Genomic DNA, 27,574 nt, shown 5'->3' on the forward strand with positions numbered 1-27,574 from the left:
ATCAAGGGACTGCATGCTCAGCAGCACACCCGGGGGAGCTGGAGAGAACATGAGTCAGGTCAGCATGGTTCTGTGACCAGCAGCTCCTGCACCCCCAATGTGCTTAGCTTCCTGCCTCTTCTATGTTAGGGACCTGCATCCAGTCCACCCAATCACCCGAGCAAGATGCCTGAGCTTCAACCTGGACCTTCCTTGAGTCTCACCCCCCACACCCAATCAGTGACCAAGATTTATCATCTCAAATGTCCATCCTCTTTGAATGGATGACCCAGATTTTCATCCTTTCTCACCTAGATTATGGCCTGAATCTCCAGTTGATCTGGTCTCCACATTTCCTTCTCAACCATCTGTCACCATCCTTAACATGCCCCAGAGCTGATTTTCAAAACAAACAAACACTACACCCCTGTTGTTGTGAGTCTGGCCCATGTGCCTGCCTTCATGTGGGTTCCCAGAGCGTGGAGCCAGGGAGCACCTGCCCCAAACTGCCAGGTGTAGGGGAAACTTGACACCGTGTTCTGGTGCATTGTGACAGACAGAGATGCCAGGATGCCCTGTATCCACCACAAATGGGGACTGGACTGTGACACCAATAAAAAAGTTGGGAAGTAGGCAATATTTTTTTTTAAAAAATTTTATACATACAAAACTGGGGTACAGGCCAGAGGTGCAGGGGGTAAGAGGATTCACCAGAGACAAAGTGGGGAGCAGAACAGGCAGCTCCACTGAAATACACTGCTGAGGGGAGCAGCAGGGAGTCAGGAGAGGTCTGCTGCGCCATGTGGGTCACCTCCCTGGCCGGGGATCGAACTCATGCTACAGAGGATGCGGAGAGCTTCATAGTGCTGTGCTTAACCCCTTGTGCCACCAGGGAGGCCCAGAAGTAGGCAATTTTAAATGAATCTGCTTTTCCCACCTAAGGAAGTAACATAAAACTTAGATTCACTCCATTTTGCTCAAAGCATTTTTTTGGATAAACATTCAATTTACAGTCCCTGCTGTATAGTCTATTGTCTAAATCAATGTTTATGTTACCAGTCTCTTCAAGTGTTCATTTTTCATGTGTTCATTTGCAAATATAGTCCATCATTCAGCAAAACTGTATTGAGTGTCTCCCCTGTCAGGCTCCAGGCCAGGCTCTGACTATACCCAGATGTGTAAAAAAAAGTCCACATCTTATAGTTTAACACAAACATCAGTTTTTCCTGGCCAAAGGCCTGGAGTTGGGCAAGGGTATGAGTGCCTGCCACAGGGGCACACCCATGCCACAGGGAGTGTGTGAGCTGAAAGCTGTTCTTTGGACATTTTATTGGAACTCCAAACACCAAAACAGGCAGTAAAAGTATGTTTATCTCTTTTTATCAGACTATTAAGAAAGATGAACAGCCAAAATAGTGTTGGCCTAAAGTTGTGCTTCTCTACAACTCCTCATCATTCTACCAAGGAAACTCAAAGGCATCTCTTTCCCTTGGCTGCTTCTTTCTGCTCTGCTTGGTAAATCCATCATCTCGGCTTTTTCCAGTCTCTTGATTTCCATCCCCCTATTTCTGCAATGCCACAGGTTACTGAGATGTTCTCTTCAACAGATGTAACAGTTACTCACACTCTCCAAAATATTTGATATTTGTGGAAAGAAGTGCATGTGTGGAACATAATTCCTTGGGTATAATTTGGGTTATACAATTTTTAGTGGAAAAAATAAAGAAAATATCCTAAAGCTTCTCTCAAAATACATGCTGATGTCCATCTGTACCCTCTCTCTACTGGTGAATCTTAAAATCAAGTGAAAATTGGTAGCTGGTAACAACCAAACTAACCCTCTGTTTGTTTAGGGGTAATAAGGAAGTGAATTGTTTAAATCAGTTAACAAACATTTATTTTCTTTCTGAAGCTTAAGCCAGATTGTCATGGCAATAGAACGTTTAGATGATCTGAAAACTGGGACAGCTGCATTTTTGGACACAATTTCCTCACATGGTAATCTAAACAAAATATCCCTTCTGGCTTCTTCACTGGCAAAGTCCAGTGCAGCGCAGGCAAAAATGCTATTCGTGATCACAACATTGAGTCCAGTTGTAGGAGATTAAATAGCTTCCCCAATGGAACCAGATCTAGTAGTTAATCAATCCCCTAGGGATCTGGTTCCATGGGTTGTTTCGACTACCTTCCACCACACCCTCGCGCACTCTCCTACTCGCCAGCCCTCACTCAGCGAGATGCATCCTTACTATTCTGCCTTCTTGGCCTCATCCTGTGCTTCTCCACTCTAAAAGAAGGCTCTTCCTTTCCTTACCATCAAAATAATTCCTCTCCATCCATAAAGACTGGAGCAGTTGTCAGCTCCTCCTGGAAACCCCCTGTACCATGCAAGCTCACAGTATTCCTTCTCCACCAAAGAACAAGGACTCTTCTTAAGCAGTCCAGGGAATAGGAGACCCTTTACTACTTCATCATCTTTAAATCTTGGCTATTACAATATCATTCTAACTGATCTTGCAGTCATGAATCACTTTCTTCTAAAAAGCATTCTTAGATTCACCAGAATTATTGTTGTAAAATAAATTTGATCTTGTTCCTCTCTTGTTTAAATCGTCACTTGTAAATTCTAGAATGACAAAAGATCTAAAACTCAGATATCAGAAACAAGGCATTCAGACCTCACTTCCACCTTATCACCTTTCCATAAACACATAGAAACATTGAAAAATATATAACTAAAATTGTGCATAGCTGAGTTCAAAAGCTCCAGGTGTTAGTAAGTCTGAAACGAGGTTTCAGATGTGGGGCGAGCAGGCAGGAATTAGAGGTGGATGTACACCAAAAATACTAGGGATGGGATCTGAACAGTCAAGTAAGATTAGGAGGTGTGTTTGGGGCCAATGTGAGGCCAGGAGCCACAGCTGAGATGCTTAAATAAGACCCTAGTTGAGCTTTCCTTTCATTAAAAGAAGCCTAAAAACTCTCCTTGCTTTCCCAAGAAAGCAACAATAAAATGCATCATGCCTAGAGTCCTGGGAGGTAAAACATCTGCCGTGAGATACTAAAGTTTCAAAGCTAGGCCATGCAAGAGTATGGAGTTGAAAATTACGATAACTTCATCGGGAGGGAGGAATTTCCAAGATAAACTTGTATGAAAATTATTCTCCAATTGGTGAAATCTCTAGTTACTGAAAAGAAAAAAAAAAAACTAAACTAAAGAAACAAGCTCACCAAACAAAAATCGTAAACCACAGGCAGAAACAACTCACCACAGATGCAATAAACAGAAACATTAACAAGAACTTGTAATGATAATACTAGAATTGGAAAGCAAAGATAACACAACAATGCTTAAAATTCTATTTTAAAAGATAGAAATCATCATCATCATCATCATCTAGAAAGATATGAAATCATCAAATTAAGACAGTGTGACCGGACAAGATCTGAATGGCTCTTCTAATGTTAAAGACAGTTTTTGAGATACAAAATTCAATCAGTCAGTTAATGGTCAAAGGAGAGAAAAACTTGGATCGTCCATAAATTTCTCAGAACTCCCAACATGGAGCAATAAAGAGATAGGAAGAGGGGGGAAGGGCAAAGAGACTCAGAAGATAAGCCATCCCCCAAGTCCATCAGTCAGCTTTCCCGCCTTTTGTGCTGGTTACTAAATCACCTCTCTACTTCACGTTCACCTTCTTTGCCAGCTCCATGAAAATGGATCTGGGCCCGTTGAATACTTTTCCTTTGCTAGACAGCTTGATGTTAAATGGCGTCAAAAGACAGCATGGGGAAATTTTGCAGAAGGGGAGCATTTTTCTTTTGGGGGGTGGTGCTGGCAGTTGGCATGGCATGCCCAGCCCGGAGCTCCTGGGTGGGAGCTGGCTCAGCACCAGGCTTCTGCATCTTCTCCAGAGCTTACACGGCCTGCTGCATCCCGAGGCCAGAAAGCTGCTAGATTATTAAATTATACATTTGGGTTTAGTCTCTTAAATACAGTGATTTTATACTCAAGCTGAAAGTTTATTCTGCTGCTCGTCTAACTGATTTTAAGTCTGCAAAAGTGACTTGCAAATATAAAATTCTTTGATTTCAATTAAAAACTTATAATAAAAAGGGAGCTTCCACATAGCATTAAAATGTTGGAAACTCTACCTCTTTAAGTAAATACTCTGTCTCTGTGCCATACCATGTAGGAAAGAAGTATGCTTTGACACCCCTCATTCCCCTGACCCACTTGGGATTTCCTACCGGCATCTGCACCACATGAAGCTCAGTGTCAGTCCTAACTGCAATCCCTCCAGAGTCTATCCCTTGGATATGTCACATCTTTTCCCTGTTCCATTATTTCTTAATCTTTAATTTCAAGCCTAACTTCCCTCTAGAGCCCTGGTCACCTTTCCAAATAGCTCCTGAGTGTTTCCATCCAGGTTTTCATTCTTAAGACACTGTCAGTTATACACGTGAAACCAATCTAAGGTATATCAATTATACCTTAATAAAATTATTTTAATTAAAGAGTCAGGTTTGACACAGCTGCCTGGGGGTGCTAAAGCCTGGAGGTGACTCCTCCTGGGGGTGGGGAGGAGGGGAAATAGGACAGATGAGGCTGCCTAGCCAAGGAGGAAACCTGATTATATGGTGGCTGAGGGATAAGACAAAAGCAGCCAAGCAATTATCTGACCTCGGGGTAGGAGGGGCTCTAGGAAGACCTAAGAGATGTCATGAGTCTGTCTGGTCCATATAGCCTCTGACATTCAAAAATGATACAGGGGTCCTCCCTGGTGGCACAAGGGGTTAAGGACAGCACTGTGAAGCTATCCGCAGCCTCTGCAGCATGAGTTTGATCCCCAGCCAGGGAGCTACCCACATGGTGCACCAGACCTCTCTGTCTTGCCTGCTGCTCCCCTCAGCAGTGCATTTCAGTGGATCTGCCTGTTCTGTTCCCCACTCCATCTCTGGTGAATCCTCTCGCCCTTTGCACCTCTGGCCTATACCCAGTTCCTGGTACAGGTTTGTCATCGCTGCTCCCCTACCCACTTGCTACCCTCACTTTTAGGTTGCTGGGCCATAGCCACTAAAATTTCTCTTTTCAAATACCATGTTGGTCCCAGTGATGCAGGAACTCAGCTGCAGAGGAAGGAAGTCTGATTTGGGGCTCCTCCCTATACCTCATTTCTATTAATGGTTTCATGCTTCTCTAGAAGAGTTAATGTGTAACCTGCCAAAAATAGTACTGGCACCCAGTGTGTGCCAAGAAAACGCCCGTCATGACCACTAACTAGCACAGGAGGCAGCGCTGCCTCAATGCTCCCTCTGCACAGCCAGAATGTGCTCAGAGCCCCAGGCGCTGCCTTCACCATGTCTCCTATGCTCACTGCCTGAAACATCTATGATGAAACAACACGTACAACATTTGAGGATTTCAGTCCATACACTGTGGGAGGGAGACAGTGTAGGAACAAGAGGATTGTGGGTTGATGGTTTCCAGAGCTGGATGAGGGGTACATGGAGGTTTATTTTATAATCCTATTCCCTTTTTTTAAAAAAAAAATATATATATATTTTTTTTATTTATTTATGCATACAAGAACTGGGGTGTAGGCCAGAGGTACAAGGGGTGAGAAGATTCACCAGAGACAGAGTGGGGAACAGAAAAGGCAGATCTACTGAAATACACTGCTGAGGGGAGTAGCGGGTAAGACAGAGGTCTGCTGTGCCATGTGGGTCAGTTCCCTGGGGCTAGAACTCAGGCTGCAGTGGCTGGTGATAGCTTGATAGCGCTGAGACTTTAACCCCTGCGCCAAAACCAGGGAGGCCCCAATCCTATTCCCTTTTGAATGTTTGAAATCCTCCATAGTAAAAATAATGCAATTAAATTCATTCACCTGGAAATTCAGTTCCTGAGGAGAATGAATTTCTCCATAATGAAAATAACAACAAAATATCATTCACATGGATTCTTTCCTTCTTGTCCCACTTTATAGACATTGAGAGCAAGAAGGTAGTTGGCCGGTGGCTGTGCCAAGGAGCCTGTCCTTGGTAGCACCCGCCTTGCAGGCTCAGCTCCTGACTTGTCATCACTCAATCATGGCTGAGCGCCAGCGGGGCCGATTCACACGACCCCAGCTCAAGGGAGGGATAGTTACTTCCAGATTTGATTTCTTCTCAAATGGAACCTGTACCTGCTGCAGGCCCGGGTCACTTGAGTCCTTTTGCCAGCAACTTCTCTCTCTCTAAGCAAGATAGGCAGAGTTCCTCCGAAGCTTGGAAGCAAAGTGTGTGGGTGTGTGTATGTGGGGGGGGGGTATGTCGGAGGGAGGGGAGGTAATCTTGCTCTGCATAGGTTTACTGGCATCTGGCCAAGAAAGTGTAAGCCTTCTGATAGCAGGCAAAAGCCAGGGGTACCCAGGAACCCCAAACTGTTAAGAGGGAAAGCCCATGTTGCCTATTTGAAGCCCACCTGTGAACATAAAAATAATCACACTGATGTGCCAAATATTTTTCATCCATGAGAGTTTCAGAGGGAATAGAAAGAAGGAGGAGTAGAGGAGAGAAGGGCTTTGAAATGCAGACTCCACATCAAAATCTGAAATCAACCACCCCCTGTATGCAAATAGGTGCTGGATGTGATGATAAAAGGCAAGAGTCTCAGCACGACAGCATTGTAGGAGATTTGTTATTGATCTGAAAACCACAATGAGAAAGTGGCCCCCAGGCTAAGCCCTGCACGTACATAATGAGTGGTAACTATTGAGGATCTATACTACTCTGGTAAAGATACTTTCACTGACTCTTCCCAATAAGCCTGAAGGCAGTATCACTAGAACTAAGAAAATTGAGACTCAAGATTAAGTAACCTGCTCAAATTCACACAGGTGGCAAAATAAGCTTTGAGCCAACGGTTGTCCAAGTGGAGTGCCACCTGGTCACCACTCAACACTCAGCAGTGGGTGGTCTTTTTGGTCAGAGGCCTGGGAAAGGGCAGGAACCCAAGAGTCAGAGACTGTAATTTGCAATGTCAGGTTCTAAGCTCTGGTGGCAGCAGCAAATGCCATGTGCTTGTGTTTAGCAAGTGCTGTCATTACATTGCCTTCCACGAAGAAGAAAGAGAGGGTGCTGTGTGCAGGCACGTGAGGTGGGACTTCATCCTTCAAAGTCAGTCTCAGCAGCCTGTGACATGAGCTAGCAAAATGGCCTTTGCTACACCCACTACCAGTCACACGTTTGTGTCCACTGCTGACTGTAAATGTGTCTCTGAGGACTTAGACCACAGTCTGTCCATAGCAGGTCAGAGAATGAAAGCAGTATCTTGGGGGGAAGTTTTAAAGGCCATCAGGGGTGCTGGAGGCTGAGTGCTCATGCTTAGCTCACCTTACATTCCAGATAAGTCATCTCCCCATTACTCCCTGTTCTCAAGCTCCCATCCCAGCCTTCCTTCTGGGGATCAGGGTTACCCAAAATGAGCAAATCATGCTAGTACAGAACCAAGATCAAACTGTCCCTGTGGCAGCCTGACCTTGCCTGCCCTCTGCTATCTGTGCCACCTCTGCTATCTGTGCCACCTCAGCAACCTGCAGCCTTTCCACCATTTTCTACCATCACTTTCCCAGTCCTGGACACTGTGGGACACTATGTCCCATTGGTATACATGGAATGTGTCTGCCAGACAGTGGAAACAGATGTGAGGTAGTCAAAATGGAACAATAATTAAAGCCAACCAATTAGCCAAAGCCAGCCAGCCAAAACAAACAACAAACCATACAGTTTCCGACATGACACTGACTACCGTACCACCACATCTGACCTGGCCTTTAGCGGACTCTGAGCTATCAGAAGATAAGAACAATCTAATTTTGACTTGTAACTGAAACAAGAATTATAATTAATATTTACTGAGTATTTATTTGCTATGTATAAAACATCGAGCCAAGTCCTTTGAGCTTATTCTCTCATTTAGCCCACCCAGCAAACCCAAGAGTCCACCCAGCAGAACCAGGAGGCAGGTATGATTATCCCATTTGCAATTCAAGGAATTGAGGTTGAGAGAGAGAACGTAATGTACCTGTGTGCACATGGTTGGTAAGTTACAGGGCCCACACAAGTAGGCCTGAACGTCTGAGCTCCTAAGGAAGAAAGAAGGAAAAAAGAGAGATGGAAAATGAGCCAGGGACTGGGTCTGGGTTTTACAGAACTACCAAAGTTGTATCTAAGACACGTCAAGATTTTAAAAGAAGAATTTTTAAAACTATCATTTCAAGGTGAAAAAAAAAATGAGTTCAGGGCTAGAACGCTTCCGAGTCAAACACTGAAATCATCATTAAGTTCTGCAGTTAAAACCAAGGGGCTTTATCTTGGTAAGTGTATTGTTACCAGACAAACCCAGGACAAGAGTTGGCGGCTACCCTTCCTATCTCCACCACCCGTGTCCCTAGGGGAGAGTTCCTAGAAATCCCCCTGCTGGGCTCTCCCAAGGCAGGATGAAAAGAACTGCGTCTTTGTTTTGCTCTGCCTACGGCCCTTCTTTCTTTTGAAAGTGCAATCTAGTCATAACCCAAAACAGTATAAAAGTCAGTCCATTTCCTCCCTCATCACTTGTGTTCTCACCCGGTGAGTAACAAGAGTCTCGCGCAGCAGAGGCAATAACGGCATTTGGTGTTTGCCAGGTTCAACGCCGGGGTTCTGCAGGCCACCCACATGACGGGGTGCAATCTCAGATGAAGCCTGTCAAGAGAAGGTGGTAGGTGGGGAGGAAGAGAGGGGCGTGGATGAGCGATCAAATGAAAGCAAAAGACCGCAAGACTGACCCCCAGCTTGGCCCAGAGCTCTTTAGGAAAACCCTGTGCGAGGGCAATTTCCAGTTTGAGGGAAACTGCTGTGCACCCAGCTGGGTTCGGTGAGGCGAGATGGAAGGATGTCATGTTCTTCTAGTCTTCCAGTGTGGGTGGGTGGCTCCTGCTCCCGTAACACAGGCGTTCTTGTCCTGTGGTTAACAACGATGGTCTTGGCTGTCACAAAACTACTGCCAAACCTCTCACCTAAAATATTTTTAGTTGAAAATGATGTGGTTTTGGAGGCTTTTGATAAGAGAAGTGGACACTTGTCCCTGAGCTGGTTAATTGTGTGGCCAAGTTTAAGACTGCTTGACTGGCCTTGCTTCTGTGCCTGTAAAGGAGGCCAGTAGCATTTTATAATCCAGTGTACTTGGTAATGGACAAAGGCCAACCAGTAACTGAAATGTACCTAAGAGACATGTGCTTCAATGATAAGTCACACCAAGGAGATTTGAATACAATTAAAATCTTTATTTATTACCTTTTAATCATGCATTGGGCACTACAGCTCCAGTAATTACTGCTAAATGCAGTGGCCTTCTTGTCACATACACCAGTCAAATCAATATTAATTCATGAAATACTTTCATATGAGGAATAACACCGCTGAAGTCTATTTTTTAAAAAAAAAAAAAAAATCTTGTTACTGAATAAGAAAACTTGGGCAAATTTTTCCATTCGTTGAGTAACAGTGAGTGACCGTGGTTTCCAAAAGCGGCTCACAGAATCTTATATGGTTCTTGAAAGTAGACTCAGGCAAATGCTATCTTGCTTAATTTGTGATTTGCACCTCCTCTCATGTGGCCCTTCATTTCACAAAGAACTAGTAGGAGCTTATCTGAGGGGTTGTGCTGGGAGCTAGTGAGAGACCTGGGCACTGAGCCCTCTCTCCTTGAAGCAGGCAAATGGCCCCTTGAACGAACTAAAACTGAGATAAGTTTCCAACGGTGAGGAGCCGGGACTGTGAGAACTGATAGCAACAGAACTTGACTTAGACTGAGGGCCTGGAAGACTCCGGTGGTGACAGTACTGCTGTGACTTTCAGGGGGGTTCTGGAGGACAGCTTTGAGACGAGTGTGGGGTCCATCCAAGCAGGGGACCCCCGAAGGCTGCACTGATCACATGATCTACTAGCTGGTTCTCTCCATCCTAAGTGTGACGTCCTGAGGAAGGAGGAACCAGGATGTTAGAAGTAAGTTCATTTGGTACGGAAAGGACTGGAAACCAGGCCCACCTGAGGATTGATTATACACTAGTGATTGCACTGCTGGGTCTGCTAAAACTATGTCATAGTGTCTTGAGGACCTCGATAATGTGTTAATAGGTCTGGATTTCACTTTGATTTAAATTTTTGTATTGATTTGCATTGACCATCCTGAGTTTGGTGAGCTCCTGTGACTTCTGAAGATGAAACCAGAGCTACAGAAGTTGATCAACCAGGAAAAACTTGGACTCTCTGACCTTCTAGCTTTCTTGGTGCCAGATGCTCAGGATGACTGGCTGCCCAGAACTTGTCGAACAAGCATGCGGAAGGGCCCAGGTTGCAAGCCTAAATACAGGCAGCTGGGCCCAGCCCTCAGCGTTAAAGGAATGTAGTAAACTCATTACTGTAGAATTATCGAGGTCAAATCCTAGCTTTTTTCTAATACTCACATGCTCTTAGCCAAAGTATTTATTAAAATGTGAACTCATTTTTAAGGTAAAGTAATATACATGGATTTTAAAATTCGGACAATAGAATCTGGTGATCAGGAATTTTTCAGGTATATACAATGTATTTTTATATATTTTTTCACATATGACTTGTACTATATAGTTTTTTCTTTTGTTTCGAATGCGTAGAACTGGGGTGTAGGCCAGATTATGGGTGGTGAGAGGATTCACCAGAAATAGAGTGGGGAGCAGAGCAGGCATATTTACTGAAATCCACTGCTGAGAGGAGCAGCTGGCAAGACAGGAGAGGTCTGCTGAGCCCTATGTGGGTCAGCTTCCGGCCTGAGGATGGAACTGTGATAGCTGTGATAGCTCTGACACTTAACCCCTAGGCCACCAGGGAGGCCCTACACAGTTTTTTTTTTTTAACCTTTATTAATAACTGTTAAAATACATCATTTTTTAATTAAATATATTGTATTTCACTTGTATGGATGCGTCATTTATTGAAACAGATCTATTAACAAACATATAGGTTGTTTTCCTGTTGGGGTTATTACAGAATAATGCTTTAGGGAACATCTTTGCTCACTTGCGCAAGTCTTTCAGCAGGATAAATTCCTAGAAGTAGAGCTGCTAGGTCCAAGGTTATGGTCATTTTCAAATTTCATATTACCAAATCGTTCAAATTATTTAAGTGAGGCTCGACTCCTTCATGCCTGTAAGCAGTGGACAAAAATGGTTTTCTCAGAGAATTCTTGTAAGGATTAATCGAGATTAAGGCGTGAAAAAGCCTAGCAGGCAGCAAGCTGGCTGTGCATGAATGTTAATCTCCAACTAGAAAGATAGCGCCTTATGAATATTACGATGACTATAGATTCAGCCAGGAGCTCGGCAAATACAAAAATTGATTATAGTGAAATTTCTAGCGGTCAAATAGGATATTTTCGAGAAGACACACGTTTGAATTAACTCTAAACACCGATCTCCTGCCTGATAAACTAGGTATGACGGTCCCTCTCTGGACACATAGTCCGGGCAGTAAAAACAAAAAACTCCAGACATCTAGCGATTAAGTTGTATCTCCTAATCGTGTCTTTCGTACTTGAAGGAAAATCCTGCAGCCCAGCTGAGACACTCACTGATGAATAAAACCCCCGTATCCGACTCTGAAGAAAATCCTTCGGACCCTCCCAGAGTGGAAGCCGGCAGAGGTCTCCTTTTCCACCTCGTGAAACCTGTGGTGTCCCCAAAAGCTCTGGGGGCCGGGGGGTGCTCTTCCAAGCCCGCAGCACGAAGGAGGTTCCCGGGGTGTCTCGGCGCGCCACCCCCCGGCGCCCGGGCCCAGGAGCCGGCGGCGGGCTGGGCGGCCATGGCTCCCCGGCGTCCCGCGCGTTGACGGGGCGCGCGCGCCGCCGCCGCCCCGGGTGCCGACCCCGCGCCGGGGGCGTCAGGCCGCGCCCTCAGCCCCGCCGGCGCGAGGCCCGCAGCCGCCGCGGACGGGCCCCGACGCGCCGGCCCGGCCGGCCCCTGCCCGCGGCGGCCCCGGGGGTCGTGACCCGCGCCCGCCCGAGGTCACCCCCGCGCCCGGCCGGGCGGCGGCGGGGGGGCCGGGCCGGGGCACCGGGCGCGCTTCCGCCGGCCCCGCGCGCGCCGCGGCCCATGGGCGGCCCGGCGGCGGGGGCGGGGGCGCAGCCGGGAGTTTCAGGAACTGGAGGCGCGGGCGGCGGCCGGAGTCGCCGAGCGCCCAGCGGCCGGGCCTGAGCGCCGACTCTCGGGCCGCGCCGCCGCCGTCGCCCTCGCCGCCCGCCCGCCCGCCCGGCCGAGCCGCCCGGCGCGGAGAGAAGCGGCGCCATGGCCACCAAGGTGAGCGGCGCGCGGCGGCCGGGGGTCCGCGGGCGGGCGGGAGGCCGGGGGCCGCCGGCGCCCCGCGCGGCCCAGACACCCCGGCGGGCGCGGGGCGCGGGGGCCGTTGCCCGAGTCGGGGGCGGGCGCGGGGGGGGAAGGTTCCCGCCGGCCCGGAGCTCGCTCGGCGGCGCCGCTGGGACCCCGCCGCCTCCCCGGCGTCCCGCCCCCGCCCGCCGGCCCGGCTCTCCCCGGCTCTCCCCGGCCCTCCCCGGCCCTCCCCGGCCCTCTCCGCTGCAGGCCGGAGGCAGGCGCCGCTCGGGCGCGCCGCGCTCCCGGCCGTTCCTCTCCAGTGTGGGCTTTGCCCCTCCGGGCGGCCCTTCCCCGCCTGAGGGGCGGCGGGAGCCGGCGGCCGGGGCGCGGGTGCGAGCGGAGGCCCGGCCGGCGACGTGGCGGAGCTCGGCGGCTGCCGGCCGGGCCCGGGGGCGCCGGGGCCTTGAGGGGCGCCTGGGCCTTGGGGTCCGCGGGCCCCTCTGCCAGCGCGACCTGCGCCCCCCGCCCCGCGCCCTCCCTCCCGGGGCTGCAGCGCGCGGCCGGGAACCCCCGCGGGCCCCCCGTGAGGGGAGGCGGCCCTGGCGCGTGGGAGCGCGCGGCGCAAGGTCCACTTGGTGGACATCGCACCTTCCATGTCTCGTCTGAAAGCTCCGGGCTTCCGTGGGGCGGGTGAAGCCCCAGTGTGGCGGTGGTCGTTGGGTTTGGTGGAGGAGAACTTCTGTTTGCGATGAGAAATTGGAAATCCCTGTGAAAGAGCAGGTCGTCTGAGTCTGTCTGTCGGGGGCAATGTTTATTTTTTTCAAAGGAGAGTCTCCTGGGAACCTGTTGTTACCGAAATAATTACCTTGTGCATGTATTATTGGCGAGCTCTTCTCGGTTTTATTAGATGTGCCAGCGCTGGCCACCTTTTTAACGCATCATTTTGTGTCGCTCTTTTAAAAATAAGTTAAGCCAGAGATTTCAAAGGAATTTGATTTGGAGGCTTGTTGCCAAACCGTCCAGAAATTACTAATAACTCGTCCTAGTTGACACTCATCTTGCAACCTTAAAGCTGTTTGTGGTAATTATCTATGGGGTGGTGGTTGGGGTGGCGGTGTTTTGCGCTCTGATGTACTGATGCATGTTTCACGTATTGTCCTTTAAGTGCGCAGCTTACCAGCTGGCTATAGTAGTGAAAATTTTATTTGATAGTTAAACCTGAACTCAGTTTTCCCATTAAATTGAAAAGGACAGTGGCTCTTGTACAATACTTGAGCTGCACGTGCCCTCACCACACTCAGCCTGGAGTGCGTGTCAGCACCTCGTTTATTCCGTCCCCCTCTCTAGGCTGGTCCAGCCTGGACTCAGGACTCGGTTTCTTTCGCAGTTCCAGTGACTATTGCACATGGGACTCATCTCCACATTTGTTTATTGTGACAGACCACTTCCTTTTCCTTTTTTTTTTTTTTTCTTTTTTAAGAGGAGAGCAAGGAAGCACTTACTTTGAAAGGATCCTTCCTGCGTTTTCTGGCTTTCCTACTTCCTAGTGGTTTCTTGTCAAACCAAACTCTCATAGTCTGCTTGTCCTCACTCAGTAAACTCGTCCTGGCTGTCTCCCTGCCCTTCCCACCCTTTGCCCTTACTTGCACCTGAGTTTGGGTTCTTTATTCTCTTTCTGTAATTGTGTAGGTGGGGAGAACGTGCTCAGGGAGGAAGACATCTGACTTTTCATAAAATTGCAGACTTACAGAGCATTTAGGCTCACTCTACGCACATGAGGGGCTGAGAAGGAAGCGTGGTCATCTGAGTATTCCAGGTGGTGCTGGCCCTGCCACTGAGTTGACCAGACAAGGACTCCAGTTCTCTCTGCGGTTTCTTATTCTTGTTCTCTTGCAGTTTGCTTTAATTAAAAAAACAAACACACTCCATTGGTATATTTACAATAGAAATAGTCTTTCAGAAGAAAAACTTTAATTAGATAATTCTTGCAGTTAGTAACTGTATATTTAAAAGGAATTATTTGCTTTTTTTTTTTTTAAGGGTTTTCCTCTGGAGAATGCTGGGTTCTGTTTTAAGTGCACAGGCCTTTCTCCTTTAGTAAATACAGCCAAAGGCTCCTGTAATAGAAGCCTCAGAAGGTTGTAGTTTAACAGTCATGGGGGGAACTTAAGGTTGTCTTATTTAAAAGATAAAATCTTGGGGAAGAAATTCTCCCCCACCCCCATATATAGCAAAGAGATATGAAGAAAATATGAATGGAAGTTAATCCAGAGCTATATAATTCAGCTGTGATTTCCCCATCACAGCTAACCTTTGATAACTAATTTGGATCCTTTCATGCTTACATAGTCACTTTTAGGCCTAATCATTATAACAAGATCCTAGTAGTCCCTGATGTTACTTTTTTTTTTCCTACCACCACCATCTAAAGTTATATATTTGTGTTACAGTGCCTAACTGGTTAAATTAAGTAGAGGTGGAATGTTGAAAATACTAGTAGGAAATAAATTCTGTTCCATGGTAAATGGTGAGAACAGTTTAGCAGGCCTACTTTATGTAAGCCTAGCCTGAGCAAAACCTCTTTATTTGAAAATAGAAATATCTCTCTAAAGGGCTGTAAGGATTAAAGTGGGTTTTGATAGGTGTTTGTTTGTTTTTCACCATTCCAGTTGAACAGTAATATTTTTTCAGATGTCTGAAATAGACTGGGCAGTATTTGAATAATCAAAAGTTCGATGACATTTCGAACATAAACTGATTTCTTATTAAAGAAGGAATAGAGCTAAAGAGCACAAAACTTTGTAGCATTTTCCCACTATGCTTGTTTTTATATTGACATCTCAAAATTATGTCAGTGTTACTTTGATTAGCCATTTATAATTTTATCAGGTTGCACAGGCTGTTGTTCCTTTCTTATGCTGTTCTGTGCCCTCTTCTCCCCCCCCCCCCTTCTTTTTACAGCTTCTCTCAGCTCCAAGCATCACTCCCCCTGAGGCCTTTCCCTTCTTCCTGAGCCTGGTGCAGGGTCACACCGCGCAGACATCCCGCGCAGACATCCCGCTGCCATTTTGCAGGGATCCATGAGGAGGGACTGTCCCCACAGCAGGCGGGCGTCCGGGAGGCTGGGCTAAGCGTGTTGCTCATCTTGGCGTCCTCAGTGGCCAGCACAGAGGCTTTTGATAAAGGATCCCTTCGCCTTTGGGGTTTTCTTGCCTCTCTTCCTTTAAAGACCAAGAAACTAGCCTTGTGAGATGAGTGTTAAGAAACCCTCTCCCACTGTGAGCTGTTGTTCTTGCACTTGTGCATTTTTTGTAAACATTTTTTTAAGTACACTTTGGGAAAGGCCCGGCTAGGCTATAGCACTGGCAGTGTTTTAAAATATAATAATTCCGTTTTACTGATTATCACATGGGAATACCAGGCTGATGTCTTAAAGAGCAAATTTCATACTGTGGAGACTTTCAAAAGAGGTCTCTTTAACCCCGGTGGGATTTTTCCGTTTATCGTTTGGTTAATGATTTCTAACTTAATTGCATTGTGATCAGAGAATCTGATTGTGCTAATACTATACCTGCAAGTTTGTCGACACTCACTTTGTACCTAGTGTGCAGTTCCCATAGTGTTCACCTGTGCACTGAAGGCTATATGTTCACACGTGTGTGTCTATATCCCCTAATTGGTGCGTGTGTGTTCTGCACATGTCCCTTATATTCACTTATTAATTATGCATAACTCTTATCTCCTCTGACTCACCTTTTGACAACTTGATGGAGAAGTTAAAATTGTGGATTTAAAAAATTTGGTTAATGTTCTTGCTCCCCACTCTGTCTCTGGTGAATCCTTTCGCCCCCGCACCTCTGTTCTACACCCCAATTATGCTACAAAATAAATAAATAAAAATAAACATGAAAAATTTGGTTGGCAATTAGTATTATCTTCCAGATTGATTGAACTTTTTATCATTACGAACTGACCCTCTTTATCTCTAGTCGTGTATTTTTTCTAAAAGGAATTTTGTCTAGGGCCTCCCTGGTGGCATAGGGGTTAAAGTCTCAGTGTTGTCAAGCTATCACCAGCCAGCGTGGCATGAGTTCCATCCCTGGCCAGGGAGCTAACCTACATGGTGCAGCAGACCTCTCTTGTTTGGCCTGCTGCTCCCCTCAACAGCATATTTCAGTAGATCTGCCTGTTCTGTTGCCTGCTGTCTCTGGTGAATCCTCTCACTCCCTCCCCTGCCCCCACATCTCTGGCCTGCATCCTAGTTCTTATATCATAAATAAGTTGAGTTGAATTTTTTTTTAAATAATAAATTTTATTTTTATATTCCCCATACAATTGCAACCCCCCCCATTCTGACCCCAATCCCTCCCCTCCCGCCCCCCCACCCCCCAAAAAGTGTCTCTGGTTCATAGTTTTTTGTTGATTTTGATTTTCACTTTCTTATAGTTATTCATTTTCCTGGTCCCTTATTTAAGTTTTCTAGATTCCTGCTATGAGTGAGACCATCCGGTATTTTTCTTTTCCTTTCTGGCTTATTTCGCTGAGCATGATCCCTTCTAGCGCCATCCATGTTGCTGCAAATTGCATGTGTTTATCTTTTTTGAATGCTGAGTAATATTCCATGGTATATATGTACCACATCTTCTTGATCCAGTCACCTATTTTTGGGCATTTGGGTTGTTTCCAAAGCTTAGCTATTGTAAACAGTGCTGCTATAAACATAGGGGTGCAGGTGTTCTTTGGAATTGATGTTTCTGTGTCCTTTGGGTAAATACCTAGGAATGGAATTGCTGTTATCAGGGAAATGCAAATCAAAACTACCATGAGATACCATCTTACACCAGTGAGAATGGCACATATTAAAAAAACTAGCAACAACAAATGTTGGCGAGGGTGTGGAGAAAAAGGAACTTTCCTGCACTGTTGGTGGGAGTGCAAACTGGTCCAACCACTATGGAGAGCTGTGTGGAGATTTCTGGACCTACTAAACATAGTTGAGTTGAATTTTACCTTTTTATCTAGTCTGCAATCTTTATGCTAGAGAGTTTTGTCTTTCAGCCGTGTTTACTAATGTTTTTGTCTTTCTGGCTACCATCTTTTAGATCAATTAGTCTCCTGCTCCTCCTCTTTATCTCACCTTTTTTTTTTTTTAACACTCTTAACTTTTTAGAAGATCTGTTTATATGACTTTAATCATCTCCCCCAATATAGTCAGTTCTTGTCCAGTATTTCATTTTTGTCTTTGCCACCACAAATTAGATATTTTGTTTCTATGTCTAAATATATATATTTTTAGTTTTAACCAAATTTTACCATCTCTTTGCTTATAATTCCTTCTTACATTTCAGTCCTTTCTGGGGTAATTTTCCTTCTGCCTTAAAATGAAGCCTGAAATTCCCATTCAGGAAGATTTGGTAAATCTCCTATGTGTGAAAATGTATTTTGCCCAGCCCTTGAAAGATATTTTCTAGTTATAATGGTCTAGGTTGATGGTATTTTTCTCTCAGCCTACTTATAGGTACTATGTCTCTGTTTTCTCCCAAGAATCTAACTCTGTAGTATGTTCCCTTCTAGGTGGTTTGCACCTTCCCTCTGTGCCCATTTTAAGACCTTCCCATGGTTTCATCTCAGTGCGCCCTTCTGTGGATTTCGTTTACACAGGTTGAGCAATAGGGAGTGTGTGTTCAGTCTGAAGATGGGTGTTTCAGCGATTTCTAGTAGAACTTTCTGTGGTGATGGAGAGGTCCTACATCTCCAAAGACTGAGATTGTAGCCACCTGCTGCATGTGGTTAAGGAGAACTAAAATGTGATTAGCAACTGAAGAACTATGTTTTAAAATTTTCATTTTTCTTTGAGTAGCTAAATGCAGCTAATGGCAACTGTATTGGGGGTGAAAGTCTAGAAAATTCCGAGACTATTATTTCATGATGGTGCCTTTTCCCGGAACTTTAATTAGGATGAAAAGATCCAACAGACACCTGACTTCCCAACTCTCATCCTACCATGTTTCCTTTAGACGTCATTCTGGGTCTTTTCTTCAGTTCTTACCTCCCATTTGCTGTTCTTTCTTTAGTCAGGCTTAGTCTGCTCTTGTATCCACTCAATTAATTTTCAAGTTTGTTTTTTTTTTAAGTTATTTCTTTCAGATGTGCTTGTTCATCCTTTGCAGTCTTTTGTTCTTTGCTCACATTTTTATAAGCATTTTAAACACTCATGGTTTGCCTCTTTTAATTCTAATATCTGAAGTCTGATTCAGCCCTCTGTTTTTGCTCATTCTCATGGTGCTTTGTTTTCTTTGGTGTGTTTTTTTTTCTGAGTTGCTGTTTCAGAAACACCATCAGTAGTTCTGTCACCAACTACCCCAGACTGTGTGCACCCCAGACCTGAGAAGGAAGAAACGCCCCACTCCTGCATGTCCCCACATTCTTTTCTTTCTTGTGGAACCTTCCTTCACTCACCTCGGGTGACAGCCTTTTCTGAATACTGACTCTGCTGTCCTCCTGATGTAGCACCACTTGTTGATAAAATGCTTCCTTCATGGAAACAACCTGTGGCTCGGAGTCTGGCTTTCTGAGCAGGAGTGACCCGGTTACGTCAGTAAAACTTTTGCACAACAGGTTTTTCTCTTTTATCTTTGTTTTGAGGTCCTTTGGCTTCCCAGCTTGTTGCTTAATACAAGCCTTGTGAGCACTGAAACACTCCAGGATTTGGAGGCTACTCCTGGGGTAGACATGTTTTTCTCCAGGGTTCTGCTTTTACTTCCCCTATGAGCTCTCTAGAGCCTTTCTTTTTGTGCTGACTCAGTGGTGTGTTTTAAAGAGTATTTATGTGAGTCTTTTGCTGTTAAAATTGTATTCACACTCCAGTGTTTCAGTCTGGTGATATTTCATTGTATTAGCCTGCCATGCTTTCCTGAGCAAAACCAAAATCAGTATTTTTATAATAGGCTGCAAAGTGAGGAAATAGAATATGGACACATAAAGTTTGTTAAATCTTTCTTTGGAGGGAAAAGGTGAAAAAGCAAAGTTATTAAGCATTTTAATTGAAACCAGTAAACAATCAGAAGCACAGATTCTGGGCATTTCATATTCCACTTGATATTTTTCTTCACACACCCCCCCCCATTTTGACCATTAAAAATGCAGGATGGGTTTAGTCCTTAATCATTTCTAGGTACTGCAAGTACAGTGCTTGAGGATATTATTCAGTATGACTCAGTTCTTCTAAGCTATTTTTAGTATCTGAAAATGGAGTTACCTAGTGTCATTACCTGCTGAGGTAGGATTTAAAAGTCACCTGTTTGTGGTTGTTCATTAAGTCTTAAGAACATAAACTTTAGGGATGAGGGCAGGAAATGCAGCTTTAGTCTGGGAATCGTTACCATTGTTATTCACAAATTCCTTCATTTGAACTTATTTTGAGCTCAGTGCCAGCTTTTCTGCCCCTAGGGATAAGGTGTGGGAGGCGGAGGCCTAGAGGGCAGCTTGGAACGGTGGGTGGGTCCTTAAGGTGAAACTTCCCAGGGCTGGGCCTCCTGCTGCCGCCTTTGGACCAGCATAGCTTTCAGAGGAGCTAAATATTGAAATGTCTGTTTCCCCCCCAAATTCATGAATTTTAACCTTTATTCCATCACATTAGTCACTTTAAAAACACAATACATCTTGGCAATCTTCAAGTCATACTGTTTAGGAGGGTCCCTGGTATTCAGGTTGGCAGACCTTTCAGTTGCTCTTGTGTGCCTCCTATGTGTGGAGCAGGATAAAATTGGAATCCTCCCTGGGAGAGTTAACATTAAAGAGCTATTTAAAATATACCAGTTAATTGCAAGTTTAAATGTGTTTTCTAATGCCAGTCCCTGACAAAGCTGGAAAATGGAGATGTGTGTTCACAGAGGCTGTCCTCTCCCAGCCACTGCACCTGGGGACTTTAACCTGTTTTGTGTTTCTCCAGATTTTGAAAAACAAATATTTATTGCATTTATAATAAGGGAAAAAAACAGATGATTGGGTTTTTTTAATTTATTTAAAAACTTAGTCATTAGCCAGACCTCTAGAGCAGATTCTTAAATTTATCCATATTCTGTTTTAAATTATACTAAGATGAAAAAAATGTTTTAAATTATTGCTTATAAATAGTAAGTGGTGCTCCAATAGCAAAATGCTAATGTATAGAAATCCCTCTGCTAGGAGGTGCAGTAAAAGAAAGCAAGTGTAAATAAAAAAAAAAATAAAAAGATAGGCAGAATAGGTTTCTTTTGCTTGAAACCAAAATAGCCTTATTTTGCATAATAAAAATCATTATGTTAAAAAAAAACTTCATAAAATTCCTACAAACTTTTTGACTATCCAACACTGAGCCTGGAGTTCTTAAAAATTGCTGCTTGTAAATACATTGTCCTTTTAGCCGCCACTGCACACTTTACCTGAAGGAAAGGCAGCCAGTCCTCTGCGCAGCCAGTCCTCTGCCTGGGTCGTCTTCTCTGTACTCAGCCACCTTCGTTAGGTTTCAGAGTCCAGAACTGAATATTGAGACGTCAGTCTTTGCGTTTGCGAGTCAGACTCACTCACCAGAGGTGCAGTGTATCCAGTGTGCTTATAAGCAAAAAGACTATAGACAATAGCGGCCTAGGGTGGAATCCTCAGTTACAGTAGATACACTAGGTGGATTGTCTTAATCATTTAAAGCCAAGATGATGTAAAAAAAATATTTAAATTTTGATAGCACTTAAAGCTACTCTGTTCCAGTTTTTACTACTACATTGTACCTGTAATGCTGCAGTTTAAAACCCACCCCCATCCCTTTTTCACATTCTGTTAGGTTTTATTTACGTGCATCAAATTTTGTTGATGTGGTCCATTTGTTTACAAGACGATACAACTTGGGGAGTGTCCAGCTTTATACCTCAACATGCACGCGCCTCCCTCGCCCTCTACCAAAGCTCCACACTGCTCATGCTCTAGCACTTCACCCCCTTTCTTTCAACCCTCATTCCCCTTTTTGATAAGTGAAACCGTCTTCTGCCCTTTCTGAGGTTTGTATAAACTGTTGCTTGTATTGGGCCCCTGCTGAAGCGGTCAGGATGCCTGATGGTCGTGTGGCCTGAGCTTTGGGCATTAACAGTAGGTAGAGCTTCTGGACCCTCGCTGCAGCAGAGTCACCCACAGGGGCTTGTCAGGTCATGGACGGCCGGGCTCTGAGGAGGTGGGGACATTTCCACCAATTCCCAGGTGATGCTGATACTGCTTCATCTGCCAGGGAAGATGGAAAGAGAAAAGTCAGCACCTGGGTTCTGTCCATGGCTCCTCTCTAAACTCTGCAGACTGTAGTGTTGGGGGGAGGGGGGGTTACAAAGTACGCTGTATGCAGTGAGTACTTGTTTCTTGCTTAAAAGACTCTTAGAAGAGGGCCTCCCTGGTGGCGCAGCAGTTGAGCGCTGGGCTACGAAGCTGCCCACGGCCTCTGCAGCACCGGTTCGATCCCCAGCCACCAGCGAGGGTCCCACATGGCGCACAGACCTCTCCTGCCGTACCCTCTGCTCCCCTCCTCAGTATACTTCGTCAGTCTGCCTGTTCTGCTCCCCACTCTGGCTCTGGTGAATTCTCTCACCCTTCCGTGCTTCTGACTGTACCCAGTGCTTGTATAAATAAATAAATCTTAAAAAAAAAAAAGACTCTTAGAAGAATAAAACCGTGATCAAGAGATGCTGAAAATCCAAAGATTAGTACAGCATTCTCAAATAAAGGCTGTTTGGCTTCTTATCAGTTTGTCATCTCAGTAACTCTTCAGTGTGGCGTTACTGGTCACCTGTTTGTGTGCACAGTGGCTTCGGCTCTACAAAAGTCTGAGATCACAGGGTGGTAAGGTAGGTTCTGCGCTTGCTCACTGCCTTCCTGGTTGCTTTTTAGGCAGCTTGAAGTCGTGCTGTACAGCTTTGCATGTCATTACATTTCACAACAGTCAGTTCAGATTTATTTGCTCCTTATAATGTGCTTCTAAAGTGGTTGTATAATCAGAACAATTTTTAATTTACAGGGGGGATTACTGTGTAAAAGAAATTGATTTTTAATTTATAATTCAGATAATGATATTTGTGTAAATTCAGGTTATCTTCATCTCATTTGTAAGGTTGGTACCTATGCCTGTGACAAATTTGAATTTTGTCAATTTCAAATTGGACACCTCAGAGAAGTAAAATGACAAATATTTGTTAAAGCCAGAGAAAAGAAGAGTTCCTCAAGGAGAAAAAGCTATCTTTGAATAATTGATTGGTCTAGGGCTCATCCTTCTGAAGGCAAAAAAAAATAGGTCTGAGATTAAGAAGCCATCCATGTGCTGTCAGTAATAAGCACTGCATGTCTAAATAAGGGTAATACAGACAAATAGGAAATCCTTGTGGGCCTTTACACCTTTCAAAGTCTTTTTGTTGGATCCAAAAGCAGCATGTGCTGTTAGTTATAGAAGGAACACGTTTGTCTTTCCCTGCCTGTGGTTAACATTACAAATTATTATGCATTAATATCAAGGAATATTTCTGGGAAATGTTAAATATGCTGCCAAAAATAAAAAACTCCATTTTCATTCAACAGTCCCTCCTAAAACTTGCAAATGCTGTAAGTGAACAATGCAGTTTCCTATTCAGGAAGAATTGACAACCTGATGGAGGAAACAGACACTATGACCTTTGTGAGACTCCACATGTTAGGGGTGCTGCTCTGATGTGAGTCCCTCTATTTTTTGCATTCACTGTCACTGGAAACTTGAGTAAAAATGATTTTATGTCAGTCAAGAAGCCACAGTTTGGGGCCTCCCTGGTGGCTCACGGGGTTAAGCACAGCACTATGAAGCAATCCGCAGCCTCTGCAGCACAAGTTCTATCCCCAGCTGGCCAGGGAGCAATCCACATGGCGCAGCAGACCTCTCCTGTCTCGCCTGCTGCTGCCCTCAGCAGTGTGTTTCAGTCAATCTGCCTGTTCTGTTCCCCACTCTGTCTCTGGTGAATTCTGTCACCCCCACATCTCTGGCCTGTACCCCAGTTCTTATATGCATAAATAAATCTTTTTTTAAAAATGCTTAAAAAAAAGCCACAGGTGGAAAATTTTAGGTAAAAATACTAATTTCATTCTCAGACATACATTAGTCCTGTGTAGAAAAGGATCATTCCTCTTCTTGGGTAGGGTGGTGAGTGGTGTTACATAAGGGAGGTTTGGTTTGAGGCCTCTCTGAAAGAGTTCTTTTATTAGAGGGAATGTCCTTGCATCAAGATAGGACATTTTAAAGACAGCATAAATTTCCATTCTCCCTAGTTGTGATCTAAAACTTTATCATGGACTGGTGACGCTAAACCACTTCGGGAACAGGTGAGCAGCACTTGCGGTGCAGATGGCCTATTTCTGTCTTTTATCTAATTCTAAATCCCCAGGGCCGTGGTCATAGTGTTTTGGGATGATTAAATGGATCTGCTCCTTCAACTTCCAGTTTAGCAGTTTAGTTAAAATGTCTGGAGCTTTTGATGTGCCTGCTTGGAAATAAGTTTATGCTAGATTAGGGATTCCCAGCTGGTGGGCTTTCAGGGCAGTCTTTAAATCTATTATAAATGAACACACTTTGTTAGACTGTGTTTCCTTTTCTCATTTGCAACACTGTCTTTAAAATGTGTATAAATTATCTTACTAATAAAATATAGCTACATTTGAAAATGCTTTTCACTTCATCATGCCTTTTTGCTGTTAATTTCTCAGTGAATTGGACTTTTGCATGATTACTGTGTGCAGGGCCACGTCTGTACCGAATTAATTTTGAGGTTGGTGGCATTTCTTTGACTCAAGTAGGTCTGTAAAATTCCACTTCATTTATTAGTTTTGTATTTCCTTTCAATTTTACATGTAGAAGAGAGATTCTGTCGTGTTTCCATTTAGAGATGCAGGGAAGGTAGATCTGTGTTGTGTGACCATGAAGTTGCTGTGTCCCGTTGCAGAGAGGGGGCTTACGTCCCAGGCAGACACGACTCTTTTACTTTGGAAAGTTACCTAATGCTTTAGTTTCCCCGTCTGTAAACTACAAGCAAGAGTAGGAAGTGGGGGCATGTCCCATTGCACAGTCCAGGTGGAGAAAGATGCAGAACGAATAGAACTTTATTTTTCTGCAATAACTTACTACTTATATCCCCACCCTAGTAGGCAGTCGCACTAGAGTCTGTTCACAGGCCTGCTCTCCCAGGGAGGCATATAACCTGTGGGTGAGGATGTGTACAAAATGCACGGCCTTGGGGTTCCTCATCTTTGAACTCACCTCCCTCTCCCACAGCACGGAGGTGTGGCTCCACACGTTTAGATGTGCCCCCGCCACTTGGTGCTGTGCTGTGGTGGTGGCGCCCTCTCCCCAAAACCCCTACATCTCTGTCCTGACACAGACCTGCGATGTAGGGTCGACCTTGAAGATGTTGGGGCCGGGACAAGTCTGCTGACTGTCCTGGGAGGTGATGTATGTCCCTTTCTGCCTCTTATTTGTCGAAAGTTTGTTAAACCCGGTTTCCCAAATCTGGGTGTCTGGCCAGTTGAGTTCGACTCTTTGCCATTGCCTCTGTGTGCCTTGTTAATTCTGGTACATTAACTTTTCATACATCAAAACAAGATAAAAAGTTGTTGGAGGTATAGAGGACAAACATGCCAGCGAAACCAGAAAGCACGTTTGCTCCTAGTAGATGCGTGACGACTGCTCTACCAGGTGGAGCGTATGTGACCAGTCCCCAGCAGCACCCCCACCGCATGCTCTCGGGGCTCCGTGTTGGTTTGTTGCTTCTGGAAACTGTCAGCACCCATGCTGGGCCTGAAGCAGTGGGGGCATGAGGAGCACAGCATTGGCGGTGAGGATTTAAAATCCCTGCCCTCAAGCAGGTGGTTTGATAGAGAGTGCGTGGAATGTGTGCACACATGGAAGAACAGAAATGTGACTCCCAAATTAAAAATTAAGGGCCTCCTCGGTGGCACAGCGGTTGAGCGCTGAGTTGTGAAGCTGCCTGCAGCCTCTGTAGCACCAGTTCGATCCCCGACCACTGGGTGAGGGTCCCACATGGTGCGCAGACCTCTCCTGCCACCTGCTGCTCCCCTCAGCAGTGTATTTCGTCAGTCTGTCTGTTTTGCTCTCTGCTCTGGCTCTGGTGAATTGTCTCACCCTCCTGCGGTTCTGACTGTATCCGTGCTTGTATAACTAAATAAATAAATGTTAAAAATAAATAAATAAATAAATGCTTTCTCAAAATTAAAAATTAAAAATAAATAAAACCCTGCTTTCAGACAGAAATCCCTGCTCTCCTGCACCTCACATTCTAGGGGAGAGAGGGCAATAAACAACATCAGTAAGGAGAAAGATACGGCTGGGAAGGAGAAGATGTGGTGGTATGTGAACGTGGGTGCGTGACAAGCACACAGTGTTAGATGGGATGGCCCAGGAGGCCTCTGAGAGGTGGCCCTCAAGTGATGACCTGCAGGGAGGGAGCGAGCTGGACTTTGGTGTTCAGGGAAAGGGCATCGCCCTTGGGTGGGGGGAGCAGCACCTGAACCTTGGAGGAAGCCCAGGGCCAGGTGGCCTCAAGGGGGGCCTGGGTGGGTGCACTGAGTGACACCTGAGACCTTTGTAGGTGGGGTCTTGACAGACCTAAAGGAGGGACATTTTCTTTAAAGGGGGGAGCTTGTGTTTATTGACCAAAGCTGACTGCAGGGAGTTGATATTCTGTTCACTTTTATATTGGGCTGAAGTCTTATTTCATCCCAGTAAAACTTAATTGTATCTAATTAAAGTCACTTTAGCATGATCCTGTGTTCCACTAGCCAGTCAGTGAGAGCCCTGCAGAAGTTTGCTGTTCTTCTCCAAATGGCTATGGCCTGGTCCAGTCAGTCAGTGCAAAGTAGTCTCAAATGCAGTTTTAATAATCTCTAACATGTAGGATTTTTTATTCTATCTGATGGAAATTTTCATATCTTGTTTACTGGTTCTACTAAAAGTAAATAGATACACCTGTCAGCTCACCTGCCCCTCAGCTGTGGCATGGCTGCCCAGCTGGCATCTCTATTGACTGATGTGCACTCAGACAGTAAGTAAAACATTTCCAGACTCTCAGATTTTACACAAATATAAAATATAACTAATACAACTGACTGTTTTTCTCTTCTAATTGGAATCTGCTGGCTAAAGCAGTTTCTTGTGTAAACTTTCCGAAGCTTCAGCAGTTCTGAGAGCAGAGTGTAAGAAAGCAATTGACACAACTGAGAATTGGGCTAGAATATTCTTCTGAGCTTAAGAGAAGTGTGTCAGGACCCTGGCGTAGGACTGTGAGATGCAGTAAATTGTTATTCTTTCTCCAGTTCCATGAAGTGATTCTTTAATGTGAAGTATATTACTGAAATGCCATGAGTTTTATGAAAATGCCATGTCTGAGTTTTTAAGCTATCCAAGCAGTTTGGCATGTTTAATTTTAATTTTAAATTTTTATTTACAAAAATTCCAAGCATAAAGATCCGAGCAGGTCAGTACCATGCAACCCTCTGTACCTTGGCCTCGACACCACCAACTCCTGGCCGATTTTTCTTCTTGCCTTCCTCCCCCATATCCCTTAGCCTCAGTGTTTTAAAGCAAATGACAGACTTCTTTCATGACACATATTTCAGTATATGACCAAAGGTAAAGACTTAGATAAAACACATGATTCCTGTTATCACGCTTAAAAATCAAGGCTACATCCTAATATCTTGGTAAATCCAGTCTGATGAGCTGCGTTGTAAACGGCGCTTGTAAACTAGGCATTTGCTGTGTTTATGTTGCTTGATAGGCAGTAGGGCAAGGTCCATGTCATCCGGCCAAGCCCGCTGCGGAGGCGGCGATACGGGCACTGGCTGCGGGGGTTGACTCGCCAGCGTGAACTTAAAGTAGGTTTTGCTCTGGGTCGTTGACCGTCCCCGACATGCCCAGAGTTTCAGGGCGTGTGTGTTGCTGTCCTCCCGTCAGCTCGCTGCGCTTGGCAGGGTCCTCGGGAGACAAGGCCCTTGGAAGCCTTTCTGTGCGCTTAGGTGAGCTGGCAAGACAAAAATGCTTAGAAGCAGATTGAGACGAGGGTCAGAGGTGACAAGTGACCTGCCTTTCACCTCCTGGTGCCGGTGGTTGAGTCAAAAGCTGGTGAAAATGAAGATTGAAAAGGAAATACTGCGACCCTCATTTTAACTTAAAATATATAAAT

At 45.2% G+C, this 27,574-nt stretch overlaps 1 protein-coding gene across 1 annotated transcript in view; it reads left to right on the plus strand.

The window, feature by feature from the left end:
- Window positions 1-12,320: 12,320 nt before the first annotated feature.
- SNX9 (sorting nexin 9) overlaps window positions 12,321-27,574 on the plus strand; it is a gene marked incomplete at both ends in the record, with an annotated part of 90,453 nt that continues 75,199 nt past the window's right edge. The window contains one exon of the mRNA XM_084228029.1: window positions 12,321-12,332. Within this exon, the coding sequence (XP_084084155.1) occupies window positions 12,321-12,332 (12 nt within the window). The remainder of the gene's footprint in view (window positions 12,333-27,574) is intronic.

The sequence above is a fragment of the Talpa europaea genome, assembly GCF_964194135.1.
Source record: "Talpa europaea genome assembly, chromosome: 2".
NCBI classification, from domain to species: domain Eukaryota; kingdom Metazoa; phylum Chordata; class Mammalia; order Eulipotyphla; family Talpidae; genus Talpa; species Talpa europaea.